The 20,524-nt window shown below is 35.6% G+C and overlaps 1 protein-coding gene across 1 annotated transcript in view; it reads right to left on the bottom strand.

Annotated features, from left to right (window-relative positions):
- EYS (eyes shut homolog) overlaps positions 1 to 20,524 on the bottom strand; it is an 863,631-nt gene that overhangs the window by 515,840 nt on the left and 327,267 nt on the right. The window contains exons 20-21 of the mRNA XM_064650232.1: positions 13,620 to 13,817; positions 11,535 to 11,656 (exon numbers count right to left, since the gene is read on the bottom strand). Of these exons, the coding sequence (XP_064506302.1) occupies positions 11,535 to 11,656; positions 13,620 to 13,817 (320 nt within the window). The remainder of the gene's footprint in view (positions 1 to 11,534; positions 11,657 to 13,619; positions 13,818 to 20,524) is intronic.

The raw sequence follows: 20,524 nt of genomic DNA, 5'->3' as shown, positions 1-20,524 counted from the left end.
AGGTTAAATATAAAAGATTTTTTAAAAAAATATTTTATTTTATTTTTTGAGAAACAGATTTTATCTAATCTGGTAAAAACATCTGTTTATGACATAGTCTGGCAAAACCCTTTTTATATAAATGCTGTATGGTAGAAGAGTATCTTGGTCATAGGTAAATACAGAGGCAGACAAAGTGCTTCACACATTTTGACTGAGTACATATGGTACACAGAGAGAGGTACCAGCAGAACTGGGTACACAGAGTGTTTTCAGCATTGAGAAAAAATAATCATTCAATACAATTGTTTAGAAATGTCAGTAAACACTGATGCATACAGTGAAATCTGCATATGACAACAGCTTATTAAGGACTTAATATAGCTAGATGAATCAGAAAGAGAATAATAGCTATAAGGCAGTGCTTATTAATTATTGTCAATAAATAATGCTTCAAATTATTTAAACCCAACATATATATTAAGAAAGTATGTTTTTTCTTGCTATGAAAATCTGTCCTCACTACTGAGATTAGAATAGTATAATGGAATTGAGAAAGGTCTTTAAGTGAGATTCCTTAGAACTTGATTTTTATACTAAGAGATTTTAAACTATGTAAAATATATGATTTGTGAATAAAAAAATATAGTAGCATCCTCCAGGACGTATAGTTCTTCCAGGTGTTCTTTCACTACATGTTACTCTAGGCATATATTCATAGAAAGTTGCATGTCAAATCTCGTGTACAGCACTATCTGCAGTACCCACTCTTGTATGCCTTTACAATCACTTTATCATGGTGAAAGGATGCCAGCAGCTTGGCTTTCCACTCACAGTTTTTCAGTCAGAATCTCTGGAACAGAATTTTAAAACCCGAAGGAGGACAGATTGCAGAACTTTAAAGTAACTAAAAGAAACGGAATAACAATTCTTTCTCTGGGCTGTTTTCCATGCCAAGCGCCAAGTAGTTTTCCTATGCCTGAAGGTAGTTCTAAGTAGAGGTCAGCAGTTGAAGAGACCTATTAGAACTAGCATATGACCTGCTAGTCTTTGGATGACAAAGTATAAGTAGATAAATTTTCAGATCTACCTATTTAATGTGAATTATTTCACATTTTGTTATACAAACAGGAAGAAGAGGCTGTTCTTTATTCCTGGAAAACTTACTTTGTTATGGAAGAGACACAGTAGTGTAATCTATAATTGATAGAGTGGAAATGACTTTCATTTTCTCTAGAAAAGCAAACAGTTTGAGTCAGGTGCAAAACTATTTCGTACATTTTAAGTAAAAGAAAAAAAACCACCTACTACTATATGAAGAAAATTATTTGATTTTACCAATGCAGAATTTCTTTTCAGAGGCTGTAAGTCTTGCAAGACTGTGTGAAGTGAAATGTATGTAGCATAAAAGAATCTTTGACTGAAGCTTCAGGGGGAATTTTTCATATAGCATATATTTGTCAATACAGCAATGCAAAGGCTTGGGTATTCTCATGATCTGAGAAATAATATTGCTTCTTGCTTCTAATGGAAACCTTCTGAAGTTAATGGGAGCATTGCTAGAAGCAGGCATTTGCAAATACAACCATCCACCCCTGTGCTTATAAATACATTTTCCCTCAAATATACACTCCAAAGTAAATGCTTCCATAAAACTAAAAGGATAGTTATCAAGAACATTTTTTTTATATTTTTAATTTATTTTACTATTGAAATGCTAGCATCTGTCTGCCTTAGTTCGCTCTGTAAACAAAACTTCATTTGCCTAGCTTATGTAAGCCAATCCTTTGGAACCAGAAGAATATCCTGCTGTACAGTCATTTTGATATTTTCCCTCTTACTGCCACCTCAGTTCTTTCCTTTAGAATTTGAAGTTTTCAGTAAACTTGCGCTGAAAATGCACAACACCATGTCTAAATACTATGATTTCTGAAAAAGTCAACAAAAGATTACAATCAAAATATCGTTAGATGAGTAGGATAAGGGTACTGAGGTTTTGATAAATCTAATAGGGTTCTCAGAACAATAGTCAGCTCAGGGTGCTCAGATAGCAAACTCCCTGCTGATCACACTACAGCATTTAGCACAGCTGGTAGTAAAGGATCAACTAATTATATTGCCAGGGAAAGATTTTCAAAAGACTTGACTTTGTTTGATGTTTGATTATCAGTTTATTATAACAGCACTCAGCAGTGCCTCTAAAGTTAACATCAGATGATTTTCCCTTTATGAAGTTCTTGGAGAAGAGTTGATAAAGGAATTTGTTTACTTAGTATCCTTGGGTAAGATCTCATTTCATAAAAAGAGAACACAGATGGAGTTCATTTTCATAAATGGGAATATTTAGTGGGAAACAGCTAAAGAGATAAGCAAACCTGGGATCAGAGGTATTTCAGATCCTAGATTTTTTTTTCTCCTTTAATATCATACTTGTGAAGAAGATAATCTCTGGATACTATTCTAGAATTCCTTCCCCCCCCCCATTTTTTTTTCTCATGAAAAAAGGAAAAATATTTTCTTGGTATGGAGTAATATACATCAATTGTCTGCCACTACACAAAGAGTTGACTTTGGAATTAGAATATATGTGGCTGATGGAGCTCTGAAGTCAATAAAAATTTTTCTGTCAGCTGCATTGAGAGCAGAACAAGGCCAGGACTGAGTGCTGTTCTGAAACTACGGCAAATATATATCACATCTACTTACATTTAAAAGTTAAAGGTATCTGCTATATGGATGACAGAAAATGTTTCCTTACCAAAACTCATTCACGTAATGATTCATATTAATTACATGTATTTTATGTAAAAATGTGTGCTAAAAGAAAAATGCGGGAGTTGCAAAATCATACATACTCAAAATTTAGGAAATGCCAGAATTGAGGAATTATTCATTAGATTTATCTCTTCTTCAGCTAAATATCATAAAAGAGTCTTTACCTACCATCACTTCATTCAATGCATAAGTGAGCATGAGGAAACTGGTCTGCTCTAGAGGTGCAGTAAAGGGAAATATGTATAAAATAAAGAAGGAAACCAGAAAAGAAGAGTTAGTTTTATGGTGTCATTTAAATGTTGCGTTCAAGAAATGAAAATAAATCATACTTTAGCTGAAGTTGGATTAGCAGGTATCTTTTTATAGGTAGAAATCAATTCTTCCCTTTCTTCCTTTCTGAATCTTTTGTTTTAAGGTGTGATTTTCAAAATTTTTCAACAGTCAGTACTGCAACTGAAGCCAATAGGAGTTGTGATTCAAATTAAAAAGTAAATATTTGAACAATACATAGCTTCTTTGATGACAAATGTCACAAAAATATGTAACGAGGGAATAGGAAATCCTTTTCTCAGAAAAAGGTGTAGATGAGGCTTAAAAATTCATACCCAGAATCGTCCGGCTTTACTTTAGAGAGAATTAATTAATGCAATAAAAATTGGGTGTTGAAACCGGTCTGAGAGCTCCTTTTCAGTAATTGTCCTGATGCTTAGATTTATCCACCAGTATATAGATTAGATTGTCGTCCTTTTACTGAAAAATAAATTTAATCTTAATTTAATCTTAATTCTTACGTGTTGTGTGGTAAGGACATATATGTGGGCAGTTTTCAAAGAGCGACTGATGACCTATAAATTTCACCATTTAACTTATTTCCTTGTGGACCCATACCTTTCTGAGACCTTCTGCTCTATAAATCTGCTAAATACATACAATTTAGTGTATCTACCTCTCTCCAGTTAAATACTCTTTTGTAGAATTCTCTTCCTTATGAGTCAATGAACTTTCTGTAGTCCCTAGTCTCTATAATACTACTGCCAGTCTTTCAATGCTTTCAAAGGCACAAACTTCCTGTCCCACCTCAAACATAATGTTAGTCTCCATATAATGAAAAATTGAATTTAGGGTTATGCTTTCCACAAATAGGCCACAGTTCTCCATCCTCTTCCTTATATTGTTAAGTTCTTCACTTCTTTCCCTGCTGTCACTGATTTTCTCTGTCCAGACTCCTCACTGTGGGCAGAACTTATAGCACACCATCTGGGACCATCTTCCTGTATCTTTACTACATTGATTTGCCATCTGTTCACAAGTCTCATTGGAAAGCCAATCTTTCACTTCCTCTTAATCTCCATTTCCTCCACTTTGTCACAGTTCTATTCAGTTTTGTAGAGTATTTCAAATTCAGTTCATGAAAAAGACAGCAGAAGACTTTCACTGCTGTGGTATTTCCTGACATTGTTGGTTGAAGCTACAAATTTTCACATGTTTGCATCTTCTTTCAAAAAAATCAAATTAAAGTATTTTAAAATAATGTCATATATAAAAAATAATTGGAAATACAATACTTGTTTGACAAATTCAACTTTCAATTATATAAGTAAGGCATAAGACATCATAATCCAAACAATGTATAATACTTAGAGCATAAAGGAGTATACCCAATGACTGTTTTCAGTCTTTGTACTGCTAGCTCTATAGTACAAGGTAGAGGACAGAAGTATTTCAATAGATCTTAAAAAAACTTCTATTGAAGGACTACGAAGACACTGTTCCTTTTTTTTAAGCTAAATATAAGTGGAAGATGAAATATTTCAAGGATGTAAGTCAAATCTTCAGAGCAGCACGGTGAGTTGTATTAGCAGTAACACTCTGTAGAAGTACTGCTGCAGTTGCTAGTTTTGTTAGGTGAAGTCCAGCTGCTGTATAGCTGTTTTCTGGGATGTGTAATTGGCAATCTGAAACTTATTTGTCCAACACCACATTTGCAATTTCATCACATGAATTCTCTCAACAAAGTCAATGCACAAGTTTAAGTCACATACAAGTCAATTTGGATTTATGTGACCTGGGAACCATTAACAGCTTATCATTTGTTACGTTGACTGTATGCCATTCCTGATATGTAGTCTGACCTTCAGTTAAACTGAGTACTGTTTCAGACCAACTTCAGTGGTAGACCTTGTTTGCTTTATTGAGCTTAGAGAATTTCCACTCCCACAGATATCTGAAAACTTTTCATTGTTGCAGGCCTATCAATCTTTTTATCTCATTTCAAGTGTCAGACCACCTGCATTGTCAGCTGAGAGGAAGATCATCCTGAAGCTCACTACTTCATATCTTGAGTGTCTCTGGATGTTTTAAAATAAATTATAGTTTTGGAGATCTTTTTTTTTTTCTTTTCTCTATTTAGCAGAAAGTACAGAAGATTCTGTTTAACATGGAAATTAAGTGTGAATTACTAATTTAGGAAGTTATTATAGGTTAGTCCAAAGACCTAATTTCTTTTTGGGTAACATAAAGTGTTAACAATTAGCTACTACTTTGTACTTTAGTTCTGAATGCCACAGTTCCTTCCAATTAATCCTCTTTTCACAACTTATTCAATGAACTAACCTACTTGTGGGTTATGTTCTTGAAACGTGATCCATGGAATAGATCTCCTGTCTGTGAACTATGAATATTTTTTCTGCTAAACAAAAATAATAATAGCCTCTCTCTATCCTTCACATAAGCTTTCCCTACCACTTAAAATATAAGTTCCTAAAACATCTGAATTACTGAATTTCTATTTCTTATGAGTCTTCTTTTTTCCGCCAATTTGAAAACAGAAGCCAAAAAAAAATATTTCTTCTTTAGGTTTGAATCAACAGTATTGTCTATTATTGTATTTGAGAGCTCATTTCTGTAACATTAAATTTTGTTGAAAGGGAAATAATTATGTTCTAAATCAAGTAGTGATAGAGAGTTGACCAGAAGGAGGACATGGGATTACAATAAAAGCACTATTATACAACTCTAACTTTATGTACAGTTTATATTTTTTATTTTACTATGTGGTAAGTACAGAGAAATAATAACTTCCAGAAACAAAGCTCTGAAGGAAACATCTACTGCAATTTTCTGCATGGATATACACATACACTAAAGTGACAGCATTCGCATTATATTTTCACATACAGAACAGCACAAGGAAAAACTGAAGTTAGTGCTACTGTGAAGCTGCTATTACTTTTTTTTTTTAATGCAAAAATAATGTTTTATGTAATATAGACTAAATGTGCAATCTGATCTCATAAAAAATTATTATGGATAACACCTCTTTGTGTGTTGTCTCTCAACAATACTTTGAATTAATCATTTTAATTTTTTTAAGAATTTGAAAATTACTCTATGTAAACTCTGCCTTACCATAAGCACAGCCAGAGGATAATATTACTTTTTTTCATTACTCTTTACTAGCTTTTTTTTAATAAAATATGTTACTGTTCATAACTTTCGGGTTTATTCTATTTTTAGTCATATATTGAATGCAGGAAGGTTTCATCCCTTTTCTTTTCTTCAGTTACTGACGACTGCACCTCTTTCTTTTGCAGTGAAAACATTACAGCCTTTCAAACAGTCTCATACTTCTATCATTCTATTATTTCATCTATCTGTTTGATTGAACAATTGCAAGTAATTCTGAGAGTTTGCATTGTTTTACATATTGTTTCTTACTACAGTGAAAATCAAATCACTTAGACAGATCCTAATCAGAAGGTTTTCATAGCTTACAAAAAAAATTAATTCATGAAGTGAAACACGAGACTAACCTTCAATCTCCATTTTCAGAATCTTAAGTCTTTTGTAGTCAGGCTACAAAAAAAACGACAATTTTGATTGAGCAGATTGATGACTAAGAATATATAGGATAGGCATCTGTGCTAATAGTACTAAAAGTTTTAGCAGCTTTTACTTTTTACTGGCCACGGTGACCTAACGAAGAAAGTATCTATTCCAATTAGTTCCTTTTATCTCAGATTAGTTACAGGAGGTAAAATTACTTCTTCTTCTTCCATAATGCTTCTATAGAAAAGCACTTCATAGTTTGTTACATATTGTTTAAGTTGATATTTTTCCAAGATGACTTTTCTGGTTTTTAAAAATCTTCTGTTAATTCTATGTTTGCTTATCACTACGTAACACTCTATTTCCTTAGCACTGCATGTGGCTAATATTTGGGAACTGAATAAAGAATAGATGTTTCAAATTTTATCTGAGGAACTCAGACACAGTCTTCTTTGAATACTCAGTTATAAACATTTGCCCTTACCTTCTAGCATATAGTCTTGGAGCACTCTGCTGTTAGAATCTTGAGAATACAATGGATGCAGGCTTGCTTCTCTCTATAGTTGGCTAAGCAAAACAGTTTGTATTTTTATCCTTCCTACTGCTGCTTACTATGTTTTATATTAGAATTGGGAATACTTTTTGAGTGGGAATTTTATAGTATTGAGAACCTTTATCATAGAAAAACCTTAAAATTCTGAATAAGGCACATAGAAAGAAAGACTAATTCCTTACTGTATAGTGTTAGAAGCTTTGGTTGTATTAGAATGAAGGGGACTACATCTCTGGTGGGACTGGCCAATATAAACCTTTTACATAAATATTATGCAGACAGATTTTACAAAACAGACCTTTTAAAACATCAGGAGCTGTGATTTCCCGCTATGAATTTCAACCAACATCCTTTTATAGAATTCTGTTCTGTAGTAGGTCTGTCCGTTATGGAGTTAATTTTTTTCATGGCAGCACATACAGTACTACAGTACTACAGTACTACAAAACATTGTTGATAAGACAGCAATATTTTAGTCATTGCTGAACAGGACCTTTTTTTTGCCCACTCTGCCCCATAGTAAGTAGGATGGAGACGCTTCCCTAAGAGGGAAGTGCAAAGAGGACAGCTGACCCAAACTGACTGGGCATCAGTGTACACATGGAAGGTGGTGAACTATTGCCTTTGAATCATTTGATTTTTTAGTCTTTCTTCCTTTCTTTCTTCCTCCCATTTCCTTTGTTTATTAAAGTATCTCAACCCACAAGATTTCTACCCTTTGCTCTTCCTATTCTCTTCACTATTCTATAGTCAGAATAGAGTAAGTCAGTGGCTGTGCAGTGGTTATCTGGCAGCAGGGGTCAACCCATTATGAGTGTAATTTTTTATGCCTATAGTTTCTGAAGCATTGTTAAGATAACATGGTTATCTAATTTTAAGGCTTTATATTATGAAACATTACCAATACCAAAGAGTAAGAATACATATTGCAAGTGTAATTCTGACAATGCTAATTGTCTCACTTTGACCTAGTAAAATGTATCAAAGATATTTGAGCTGTTGGATTGCAGAATGGAGCTTTTATTAGCATAAGGGTAGGTGGTTAGTTATTCCTGAGCAACCAGAGAGTCTAATGTAACTGACAGTGACTTGTGCTGGTATAAAATAATTCACTGGAATATCGGTGACTGGAACTCTCGGGTGCAGTAGAAAATCAGAGCTTCCTTAAGCTGATGGAGTTGTGTGTACTTCACCTATCGTGATCTCCCATCAGGTAAAGTTTAGATTGGATATTAGGAAAAATATCTTCGCCAAAAGAGTTGGCAAGCACTGCTACAGGCTGCCTAGGGAAGTGGTTGAGTCACCATCCCTGGAAGTATTTAAATAACATAGATGTGGCATTTGGGGACATAGCTGAGTGGTAAGCTTGGCAGAGTCAGGTTTGCAGTTAGAGTTGATGATCTTAAAGGCCTTTTTCAATGTAAACTATTCTATGATTCATCCCACAGTCCAATTACTTAATGCCACCTACTGTCTGGAGAGCCAAAGTAAAGTCTGTGAAGAATATGTTGTAATTAGAGTGCATATTGGATTTCTTTCTCACATTCAGATCTTTGGTCCTTAACTGGTATAAAAAGGCTACTGCAATATGTCTTTGGAAGGAAATGGTATTTGATGGAGAAATTATTAAACTCCTGAGATCTCCATCTGTTTTTAAATCTTCCTTGATTATGCTTCTGTTGCTCCTTAACCTCTAGTTTTTTGCCTTTCAGAGGAGGAGAAAGAGACCCTTTAAATGCTAAAAATTCATTTTCTAGGGGATTATTAATTCAATATCTGTTCTTTTACAGCTGCTCTGGATGAAGAAGAAAAAGAAGAAATGGATCTTCTTCCATTTTTATGAATATAAGTTGTGGTGGTTTGAAAAAAACCTTTCCTCCTGGGGCTTGTGATAGTCTGCCCAGGGGTGGTGTTTTTGATACTGGACCAATTAAAAACTTTGTGTACCCTTGCAGAAATTACATGCTCACAGAAGCGGAAAAGAAGAGGTTAATTTCCAACTGCATAGCTAGAAGAAGAAGCAGCTATGCTTTGAACGGTCCCTACCCCCTGGCTCCTGGCCGTGGGGGCCGGGAGCAGCACAGCTACTGAGAGAAGCCCCCTGAACCTAGCGACCGAGGGGGACCCCGGGAGATAGGGGAGACCCCGGGGTTGGAGCGGGCCAGGCTCCATGACCCTTTGGAGAGACAGCTGCAGCATACAGTCATGTAAGTGCTGAGGGGAGTCTCCTCCCATGGGTTTGGGGGAGCCCCTGGGCCCTCGCTGTCCTGGCCCAGCCAAGACTGCAGGAGTTAAACTCCCCAGGAATTTTCCAGCCGACCTCATCACCTTTTTCCCACTGTGGGTGGAAGGAGTGGTGAGTAGCTGGCTGGACCCTGCAGCAGCAGCAAATCGGACCAGTGAATCCAAGAACAGAGCAGATGGAGAGAGAGAGAGAGAGGGAGAGAGTCAGTTTTGCCCAAATGATTAAATCTTACTGGACTGATTTTGCAGCTCATTTTATGAGGCCTAGTGGGTATTCTTGGGGGAACGATATGTTTACTTCATAAAAAATCCATAACTTTGTCGACTTCTGATATCCTATTTTTTGGGAAGGATGTTGTTTAAACTTTTCCGTATACAACTCCATTTTATCAGTCTCAGTTATAGCATCAGCTCCAGTTAGGAATAATACCTGCAATGTTGACATATACAATCTCATGGAGAATAGGAGAGCACATGCCTTGCAAGCATAATATTTATTTCTGGAATGGTCTCTAACCTAAGATGGCAGTATGTGTCCAGCATGAGAGCTTGAAATATTAATTGCAGTCTGCTGGTAGAAAAATTCTCATTACAATAGCATCCAAAGACAATAACAAAAGTGTCAAGTTCTGTGACCTCCATATCAAGCATTTGATTTTGTCCAAGGTGTTTACTAGTTCTTGAAAAAACCCCCACTATTATCCAATACATTAAGTGTCCTAACTGTGAAAAGAAGAAAAAACTCTGGAAATCAGAGTAGAGGATTTGAGAAAATTCTTTTGAAGCACATAACTTTGGTTCAAGTTTAGGAAACGACAGTTGCAGGCTACCAACAGGACTTGTCAGAAAGAAGTACAATTTCTTTATACATGTACTAAAACAAAGAAGCAAGCAAACAAACAAACAAAAAAGGCAAAAAAAACCCCAAACAAAACAAAATCCCCAAAGCCCACACACCCCTCACACACTTCAGGGCTTCTGGTATGGAATTCAGATGAAATGCAAACAACTGCAACAATAATGCAGCAGTAAGTGGTACCTCCAGGGTTGTTCCGTTCACCCAAAGAGGAGATTTAAAAGACGGGGAACCGAACTGTGGATTGTGCCAGCAAGCATTCTACAATCTTTGGTTGGTGCTTAGATGTTTAGTTTACACCATTTTGTAGTGGGTTGACCCTGGCCAGATACCAGGTACCCACTAAAGCCTCTCTCTCACTCTCCCTCTGCAACTGGACAGAGGAGAGAGAAAAAAAAGCAGCTAAGGATTCATGAGTTGAGATAACAGCTGGGAGAGGTCACTTACTGATTACCTTCAAGAGCAAGACAGACTCCAGCTACCAAAACCAGCCACAGAAACCCACTACACATGTACAGAAACCTACATTTAGACATCTTAATATTAATCTGAATTATACATTTATCAGTTTAATATTCCCACAAGCATGCTGGGAGAAACCAGAATAAGAAAGAAAAAGCTGATCTTTCTTCCACTTTTTTTTTTTTTTAACCACACACAATTTCCCTGACAGTCTGAATGTTTCTTAAGGGGAATATTTATACTGCATGGTCTCTGTGCCTCTGTTGAGTACATTGAAAACAAATTGGTTCCTGACAGACTCCTGGAAGAAGTGGCACAGAACATGGGCCACCTCTGGTGCCAAAGTTTATACAATGTGAATGTCTCTCTTCTTTCCTCTCATAGAGGAATCAGTTGATAGAATACTTTTATTTCTTAGATGAAAGAAGTATTTTGTATTTCAGGAACTAATATAGCTAAAGAATTTTAAAAATAAATGCTGAAGTACTTAAAGTAAAGCCCTTTTTTTGGGGTAAGATACTTTTTAAGTCCCTTTGAAGCCAATGTCATTGGTGTAAATGAGTATTCCTGTCACTTATAACGAGGCCCTAAAATGTGCATAGTTGAAAATTTTCCACTCCTTTTGAAGTCCCTGTATAACCACATTGACTCAATAGCTGCTTTTAAATGCTAAAGCACTCCTCTTTCCTACTGCCTATATAATTACAAACAGACAGAAAACAGTGGCTGGAAAGCATGATTATAAAGTCCTTGATAAGTTTAGAACTCCCAAAAGTATTGCTTTAGATTTCAGAAAGAAAACTTAATAATTTTAATTTAAAAATATTCTCTACTGACCAGATGTAGATCAACACATGTAGAATTGTGTTCACAAGCATTGACTATGCAGTCATCAATGTCTTGGTCGCATTTCAGTCCTGCATATCCTGGGTTGCACAAACAATAAAAGCCATTGACAACTGCAACAGAGATAGTATGTTAGTACTAATAGTCTTTTAGCACAACAACTGAATGTAGTAAAATTAGTAAGTTACAGTTATGGCTACTGTCTGGAAAACATTTGGACTGGCTTTACCTAAAAGATGTGGACATGTTAAAAAAATTGAAATAATTTAATTGTGGCATATCAAAAAATGTTTTTAATATGAAAGCAGATTCATTTACTGCATTTTACCTTAACAACTGAAATATTTTGACATAAGAGTTATAAATAAATGACCCATTACTAGCTTCTGAAAAAGTTATGGTATCTTATAAGTAATTTTCCATCACAAAACTGTCACAAAGTACATAAGATTCTGTCTTTGATACTATGCCTAAATGAGATGTGGCAGTTGAACAATAATTGGCTTGCTGGTAGTTTTTAATTTTTGTGTGTGTGTGTGTGTGTAAGGAATGCCTCATATTGTACTACTATATTAAAGGAAAACTTGCTTGAGTTGAATTTTTCTATAATATATTTCTTAACAAGCAAATTATAAGAATCCTGTCTTTTTTTCATCATTCATGATCCAAATGGAGAGGAATCTTCGGAGTGTTACATCCATATAAGAAGCTCATGGCAACAATAATTGCACTTCTTGCAGGTCTACATTTATTCTAACTTCAAAGACATCCCTGGATTCTTCATTGTCACTGTGATTTACTGTAGAATCTATTCTGCCATTGTGTCTGTACACACAGCTGCTATTATATTCATTAAAAGTTTTAAGTTGTTCAGCACAGGAGCATTATTCATCTGCTAAAAGCTTCCTAGCTTCCTTAGGATTCTGCTTTCTGCAATCAGTGCACATAGGGAAGAGGAACTCAAATGTCCACATGATACAACTCAAGCCAGAGGCACCACAAAGACAAGCTGTTCCCAAAATATTTGACGCTTTGTCAGCATGAAGAACTTTAATGAATCTCATCTAAATTCCAGTTCAAAAATATCTCTAAACCAATGTAGAGTACAGAGAAAACATCTGTAAACTAACTAGGAAGTAGTCTTTACTAGGTAAAAGATTAAGTCACTCGCCTTATTTCCATGTATGGAAAGGCAGACTTCCTAAGATATTTATTGAATTTTTTTTTTTTAACTAGGAGAGTTTTAGGCAATGATATATTTAGTAACATCACATCTGAAACCAGTAGGTTGATTGGACCTTGTATGAATTTTTCTAAAAAAAAAAATAAAAATGCTGTTCTAGCAGTGTTAATAGCCCAGATTCATGCAGGGTTGACTACATGACCTCCAGATGTCTTTCTCCTTTCAAGTCAGCATTTTAAGATTCTCTGAAAATTACTACTTCTACCTTTTTTTTTTTAACAAGCATAGAAATTTTCTGATAGGTTGTAATAGCCCCATAAAACTTTCAAGTAAGTACTCCATACCTAGTGATTGCTACTAAATTTAGCCTGCCAATCCAGATAGAATATAGCAGGGAAATCAAGTTGCTTCTAAAACCTTTAAGTATATATTTCAATGAAAGAGTGAGTTACACAGTTACATGATAGAAGGTGCTTTATAGTAAACAAATACTCCATTTTGCGTCAGTTTTAAATTAAATTGAATTTTTTGACTTTTAAAATTATGACATATACTTCCTAACTGCTCCATGAGCTCCTTTTCAGCTCCTAAATATTCTCTCATCAAATGCACAATGTAAGATGTGTTTGGCTAATTTAGGTATCAAAGGAGACAGCACAAATCTCATTAAAATTTCTTACTAGTTACAATTCTGACCTCCTGAACACACAAACCTCAGTGCCAGGAGCTGAGGCATTTTGGCAAAAATAATCCTTCTGGTACAGGCTGTGGAGCTTCAGACAAGCTAAATTTCATTAAATTATCCACTGTTCTCCCCAGAGCAGCTCAGCAGCTACAGACACTTCAACAGAAAGACTACTCTACATTAAAGAGAGTAACCAGACTGAACTCACTGTCATAGCAGTATCCGTGGAGGCAAGGGTTAGAACTGCACTCATTGACATTGATCTCACAACGTGGACCTGCAAAGCCCTTCACACACTGGCAGTGGAATCCAAGGGGAAAAACGTCCAGATTCATTTCTTCTATGCACACAGCTCCATTCTCACAGGGATTGCTGGCCTCACAAGGCCTAAACTCACAGTTCAAACCTGAAAAGGAAAACAGCAAAGCTGTCAGTGTTTAACTAAAGAATATGTCCCTGCAGCCGCTGCCTACTACGAGCTGTATTTTCTTTACAACCCTGGTTTAAATCAAGTTGGAGGGTCTCAGAGATACACATATGTATATTATCATGAAGAAACAGTTATTTGCTTTGTAGAATTGTAAAAAAAAGATATCTGCTTTATCTGTTTTGTTTATATAATGAAAATGCATTTTAAAATCTTAAGAGCTATCTCATAGCTAGAGATAGATAGGTATATCTTATGGTTTTTCTACTTACCCTTGTGCTCTAAAATGGCTCAAAAAGTGTATTTAAAAATAATTAATTAATTTTGATTGAAGCTTCCTGTTATTGACTCCTGATAATCTGTTGTCACAACTACCAGGTGAACTGTTCATACATTAACCCATACCGAACATAATTAAATGTGTGTAACCTTCTATAACTTTTTTGCCTGCAGTCCATGACTGACACTAATTATTTTACTGAAATTATGTATTTATTTAATAATGAGTGACTGCCTTCATCATTTATAAAAATTCCATACAATAGAACATCTTACACAGTCCCATTATACTCTTTCCTCTATTGTACTCTCGTGTATAGCAAATTATGGATGTTTATCTGGGTAATCCACGGAACTGTGTGATGCTGGATCTTACTGTGGAGGGTGTGGATGTCAATTAAATCTTTAATTTAAAACAAATAGATCAAAAGAGATTAAAAGGCCCTATAAAATGAACCTTAGTTTGTTAAGAGATAAACAAGACTGACTGATTTTTTCCAGTACTGAAACTGGAAATGAGGAGGGCAGAGACAGCAGAGATCAAATGGGTTTCGGTTTGTAAAGCTGCTTTCCTTTTCACTCAATACTGCTGAAGGCAAGTCTGTTCTTTCAGGCTTAATTTCAAACAGAGCTCAGTGGCTCTCAGGACTGCAACAAACTGTGCACAAGGCCCTCTGAGCCCCTTTGAAGCCCATCTGCCTTTCTATGACTGCTGAGGCTGGGCTGTCTCCATGCTATGCTTTCTGGTGGATCTTCTCAGGGTTTGTTGTACTCCAGACCCACTACACACTTCACCAGCGCCTGTGTCTCAGCTCTGGTTGCCCAGCCATTCCTTTCTGAAGCAGTTTCTCCCTGTTCCAGCAATGTGTCTCTTCCTTAGACAGGCTGTAACCTTAAACCAGTGATGGGCAATGTGACACCACAACATAAAACACTTGGGTAGTCATGTGGAAAATCAAATCTGTACAGTTATGCTGTGATTGATCTTGGCTGGCTGACAGATGACCATCCAGCCACTCCATCACTCCCCCTCAACAGAGTAGGTGGAGAAAATAAGATAGAAAACCTTGTGGAACAAGACAAAGTTAGGGACATAATTTACCAATTACTGTCGTGGACAAAACAGACTCAACTCGAGGAAAACTGATTGAATTAATTTCCAATTAAAAATAGCATATGATGGTGAAAAACAAACACAAAAATCCCCTTCCCTCTCCTTCCCAGACTCAACTTCACTCCTTCACTCCAGACTGCTTCCTCCCCACACCTTAATAGCACAGGCAGATGGGAAATGGGTGTTGCAGTCAGTCCATAACAGCTCCCCTCTGACCCTTCCTCCTCACAATTTTACCCTGCTTCAGTGCAGACCCCCCACAGGCAACAGATCCTGCCAGGAACCTTCTTCATAATAACAAAACAAACACTGTCCAAGATGTCAGCAGGATCTTAAGTGAACTTACTGTAAGATAGAGTGACCTAAGAGCTGAATTCTTAAGGCTTTTAATGACAAGAACAACAACTGAGAACAGAATTGAGGTAAAAAAAATTCAACAACCCTTTGGCCCCAGTAATGATGCTGAGAGAAGAGGAAAAAGACAACACAAGTTGTTGCCTGTTTTTATGCACCAGTGATCTCTCCAATGCAGGATTATCCTGCCAAAGACAGCCGACACTCAGATCTGGAATTCATGAAATTGCATAGAAAGAAGAGCCATATGGCACACTGAGATTTTGCCCTGAAGTTTTCATATTTATATCACAACAGCTTGACATGGGTGAAAACCCTGCTGATTTCTAAAGTGGAGTTCACACACACACACACAAATAACATATGACTCACAATCCTAAATGGAATGATCTGATGATCCAGTATCTCACTACTCGATTTTTTTACCTGGAGAGGTAGCTGCTAGCATTGCATCTACCTTCTGTGCCCTTCCTTTTCTCGTTACACACAGTCAAGAGTGCCCCATTTATCTGTTGTTCTGCCACACTTGCTTGAGTTCCTGTACATTGAAAAGAACTGTGCTTTGAGGAAACATTACTTCAAGATAAATCAGTGGGCCCAAGAGAAATGTGCTTTCTCTTCAGTGTAATCTCTAATGGGAGCTTTCTATACAGATCTCTGAGTGAATGAAAACCAGATCACTGAAGTCTGGAATCATTATTCTGCTACTTCATTTTCTCATTTCTCTTAAGACTATGAACTCCATGATCTCACTGCCATTATTGCCAAAACTGTTTTTCACCTTTACATCCCAAACCTCCTCTTGCTTATTCACAAGCATAGAATACAGACAAATATCTCCCTCAGTTATTTCACCCCACAATTGTTTAAAAAAACTTGTCAGCATGGTCAAAAAATCTCCTCAATTCTTTGTGTCTTTCCATGCTGTCTTTCCAGAAAAGTGAGTGTGGTAATATCCCATTGAAAATTAGGGCCTGAGTTCCTAAGTCTTTTCCCAGTTTCCTAAAGATGACTTCATAAGCTTTTCTGGATCAAGCTGTCTGTAGTAGACATCCGTCACAATATTCCTTTAAATGGTTCTCTTTCCATTCTGCCTGATCAACTTGAGCAGTGCATCGATGAAGTCTTGCCTATAATGCTATTCAGATATTAACCCCCAGGATGCTTTTATTCCTAACCAGCAATGCTGGATAAAACTCTGGCTGGGCTCCCACAGCCTTTGTCCCTACTGTCAGGGTCCACTAGTCACTTTTGATATGCTCTGGGTCTCTGTTGGCAGTGTCATTGGTGCCTTCATGGACAAGAAGAAAAGGTAGTAGTCTGGGCATAAGCCAGGCTCTGGCAACCTCTTTCCCACATCCTGAATCCAGATCTCTGACACGCAAATAAACCTCCTTAGAGATCAGATCTGGTCAACAGATGGTTACCACTCTCCTTTACAGAAGTGTGTCTTATCTATTGTCAATAATTGCTTTATTTCAGTGGTACTGATGAGGGTGTGTGTGTCAGACTCAGACAACTTACATGACCTTCCAATTAAAATGCACTTTTCCCCACCTTTTGTCACAGCCCAATACTTCCTCCACAAGTGAATCTCTCATCCAAGTTGTCAGAAGGAATCATCTTCCAGCCTTCACTGTTGTAGAGTCTCCATCTCCACATGCCTGAGTGTATCCTCTACCTAGCCAGACCCTCTCCTCTGATCCTGCTCCTGTAGGTATCAGGCTTTTTTCCCTTCAGGGTCTCTCTTCCCTTCAGAAAAACATCCTCATCTTCCATTTTGTCATCACTGACACTGTGTAGCCTTAGCTTACGTAGTTCTTACTAGCCAGGTACTTCCCCTGGCAGCATGTCAACTAAACCAGGATGCATGTCTGACTGACAAGGAGCTCACACACCTTCCTTCCATTCTGTTCTGCAAGCAGGAACATGATTCAGCTCGGCAGAATGGTATGTATTACAGTGAAGTTTTAGTGATTTGATTTTTATTGATCTGAAATTACACCAAAATTTTTTCCTGAAAAAAAAAATAGTTTTTCCCCCATTTTAAGGAATTAGGGAAAACAAATTACTCATTTCATTCATTTCATTCTAACTATAATAAAGTGAAACAGCACAAAACAAAAAAAAAAAAACCCAAACCCTAAAATTAAAATTATCTTGACATTTATAAAAAATGGTAAATTAAAATATGGCCATAATGTTGATGACCTGGGTTAATAATTCTGTTTACCCAATGAGGATAAACATGTGGTATAATGTTAATTACTAACAATACAATATTTTTTTCAGTGCCCTCTTTCCAATATTATTCATCACTCTTTAATTAGATATTCAATGTCTTTTTCTTCCCACCCAGTTTTCATGCATATCATTGCATAAAAAATAATTTTTCTGCTACTGGCAGAAATGGCAAAGGTTTCATTCTTATTCTAATTGGAAGATTGGTAAAACAAAAGATAATAAAATATTAAGACTGTCTCCATCCTACTCAGTCTCATTCCCTGAATCAATTAATTTTTAACTGTCAGTTTAGAGAATTAATAATTTAAAAGACCATTCCCTCACTCAGAGAACCACAATTGTTTATATATATAAGTATTATACTATATTTTATGTTATTATTTCTGAAAATCATTCACTATTAAGTAATTGATTATTAATGTCAATCAATGCAAGGAGCAAGAAAACAAGAAAAGAAAATTGGATGATTTAAAGTAGTTTTTTTTAGAAAATTCATATCCACATAAAGATTAAGGTTGGATAGTAGTAGGTGGTGGTTACGTATTAGCAAAATGAGTGCATTTGCTGTGGTTGCTTTCTTATCAGCATTTTTTAAAAAAGCTATAAAAGTATGATTAAAGCATACATAAATCAAGTAGTGAACATGTTATAGGTTAAAAATTTCTTTATAAAAGTATCTTAATCAGAAAACAAAATTCATGTCTTCTGCCTTTTCTCTCTCTTCTAAATATTTCTTAGAGAATTTCTGTACAAACATTTTTGTACTAACGTTTTACTGCAGCTGATTGATTCCAACACATCAATTTTTTACCAAACATAGGAAAGTTCTCACTTGATCTGGTAAGTTTCTGAAATAGTAAGTCTCTAATTGTTGACAGAAAGGAATGCTGTACCAGGAAAATGGTTTATAAACTGTCTTCTCTCACTGACATATCAGAATTTTTAATTGGACATCACAGAGTAAAAAAATAATGTTCACTAAAGATAGTTAACTGATAAAAGATAGAGAGTAGGTCCGATGATCAAATATGAAAGAATCAAGGACAGAAATTCATTAATTAATTAATAAGTTCAGCACATCTTTCCAACTGTGCTTGTTCCCATTTGACAGATTTAACCTTTTTGCTTGTTTAATTCTTGGCTATATTTTTGTGATTACAATAACAGATTGTCTTTATTAAACAACTAAAGGCTTCTATATTAGAATAAACCTGAAAGAAAACCAAAAGTATATGCACAAATGGTTAAATTAAATAGTCAGTTGAAGGACAATTTCCTTTTCAGTTGCACAATATATTGGATTAAGTAATATATGTCTTTATATATAAGCATATACCCATAGCATGCACTCATAGTATATAGTATGCTTCTCTATTAGCATACTATATATCAAATAATGAATAATTTATTTGGAAAAGCCTTTTTTTTTGGTTTTGTTTAGGAATCAGAAGCATATTGCATATTCAGAAATTACATTCTGCTGATATTAACGAGCTCTCTTTTCTACTGTGTTTGCTTATAATATTTCTAGAGTAGAATCTTTAAATACTATAAGTTGAACACCAAAAATAGATTTTATTTTGCTGATAAAGACTCTCCTGTTAAGGCTATTACTAAAAGTCAAAAGCCTAATTTATAAAAATTACATAGCAAATAAATTGCCCGAGATAAATTTTCATTTCTTTATGTGATACTATTGACATTTGTTTGTTTTATTTGCTCAGCATAAATGTGTACATGAAATGTTTTGATGTGCAGTGCTGAATTCTCCTATAATCAGAAGTGGCATCTCTTCAACGTTGTTATTCTTTAGGAAAGTAATCTAATAAATAAAACATTTGCTACTAACATTTCAAAGAATTGAATCTGACAACAGTTTTCAAATTCAGCAGTATGGACTGCATCAATGACAAAACATATCTCTTTGCAAACTTCTGGCAATATAGTGAAAATATCTATGGCTAGTACCAGAACAGCAAGTGTGTCATTTGGATGGCAACTTAAATTATAACAAGTAGGCTAGTAATGATGTTAAATATGCACTCATGAGAACAAAAACTCTCAAGACAGAACAAGTGTTTTGATTGTCAAATGGTTTATGGGGAGTGCTTGGACAAGAGAGGAAGAACCAAGCAGATAGCAGCACCAACATTTCGGGGCCAAAGGAAGTAGCTGTGAGGTTATGTAGTGACTGTCACAGTCCCAGTTCTACTGTCTACTCTGACAGAAACTGCTACTTGTCTGATCTTGGTATCTGATCTTTAGACACTAACTAAGATCTCTATTTATTTATTTTATTTTATAGTACTAGAATACAGCTCCAGTAACTTTATGACACTGGTCACTCAATTTCAGTAGCCTTTCCTAAAGTCTATTTACCACTGTTGTGAAACAGTGTATAACATACAAATGAAATTAGTAGCATTTTCTTCAAAGAAATGAGAAAATTACAACAGCTTAAAGCATGTCAGGAAGGAAAGAAGAAAGAGAAAATCTACAACACACTAATTTTATATGGCTTGCATGAATACACAAACATTTTAAAAAGTTCCTGTTAATCCAGAGTTTTTATATTTAAACTTTCATTGTTTAGCTCATATACTCAGGTTCAGAACAGAGACAATTTTTTCAAAATTACCCAGAAATACTCCATATACAATTTAAAAGCCAATGACCAAAGTGAATCTTTCACAAT

The sequence above is a fragment of the Pseudopipra pipra genome, chromosome 3 (genome assembly GCF_036250125.1).
Source record: "Pseudopipra pipra isolate bDixPip1 chromosome 3, bDixPip1.hap1, whole genome shotgun sequence".
NCBI classification, from domain to species: Eukaryota; Metazoa; Chordata; class Aves; order Passeriformes; family Pipridae; genus Pseudopipra; species Pseudopipra pipra.
The sequence above is the reverse complement of the archived record's forward strand: the minus strand, read 5'-3'. Positions and strand labels throughout refer to the sequence as shown.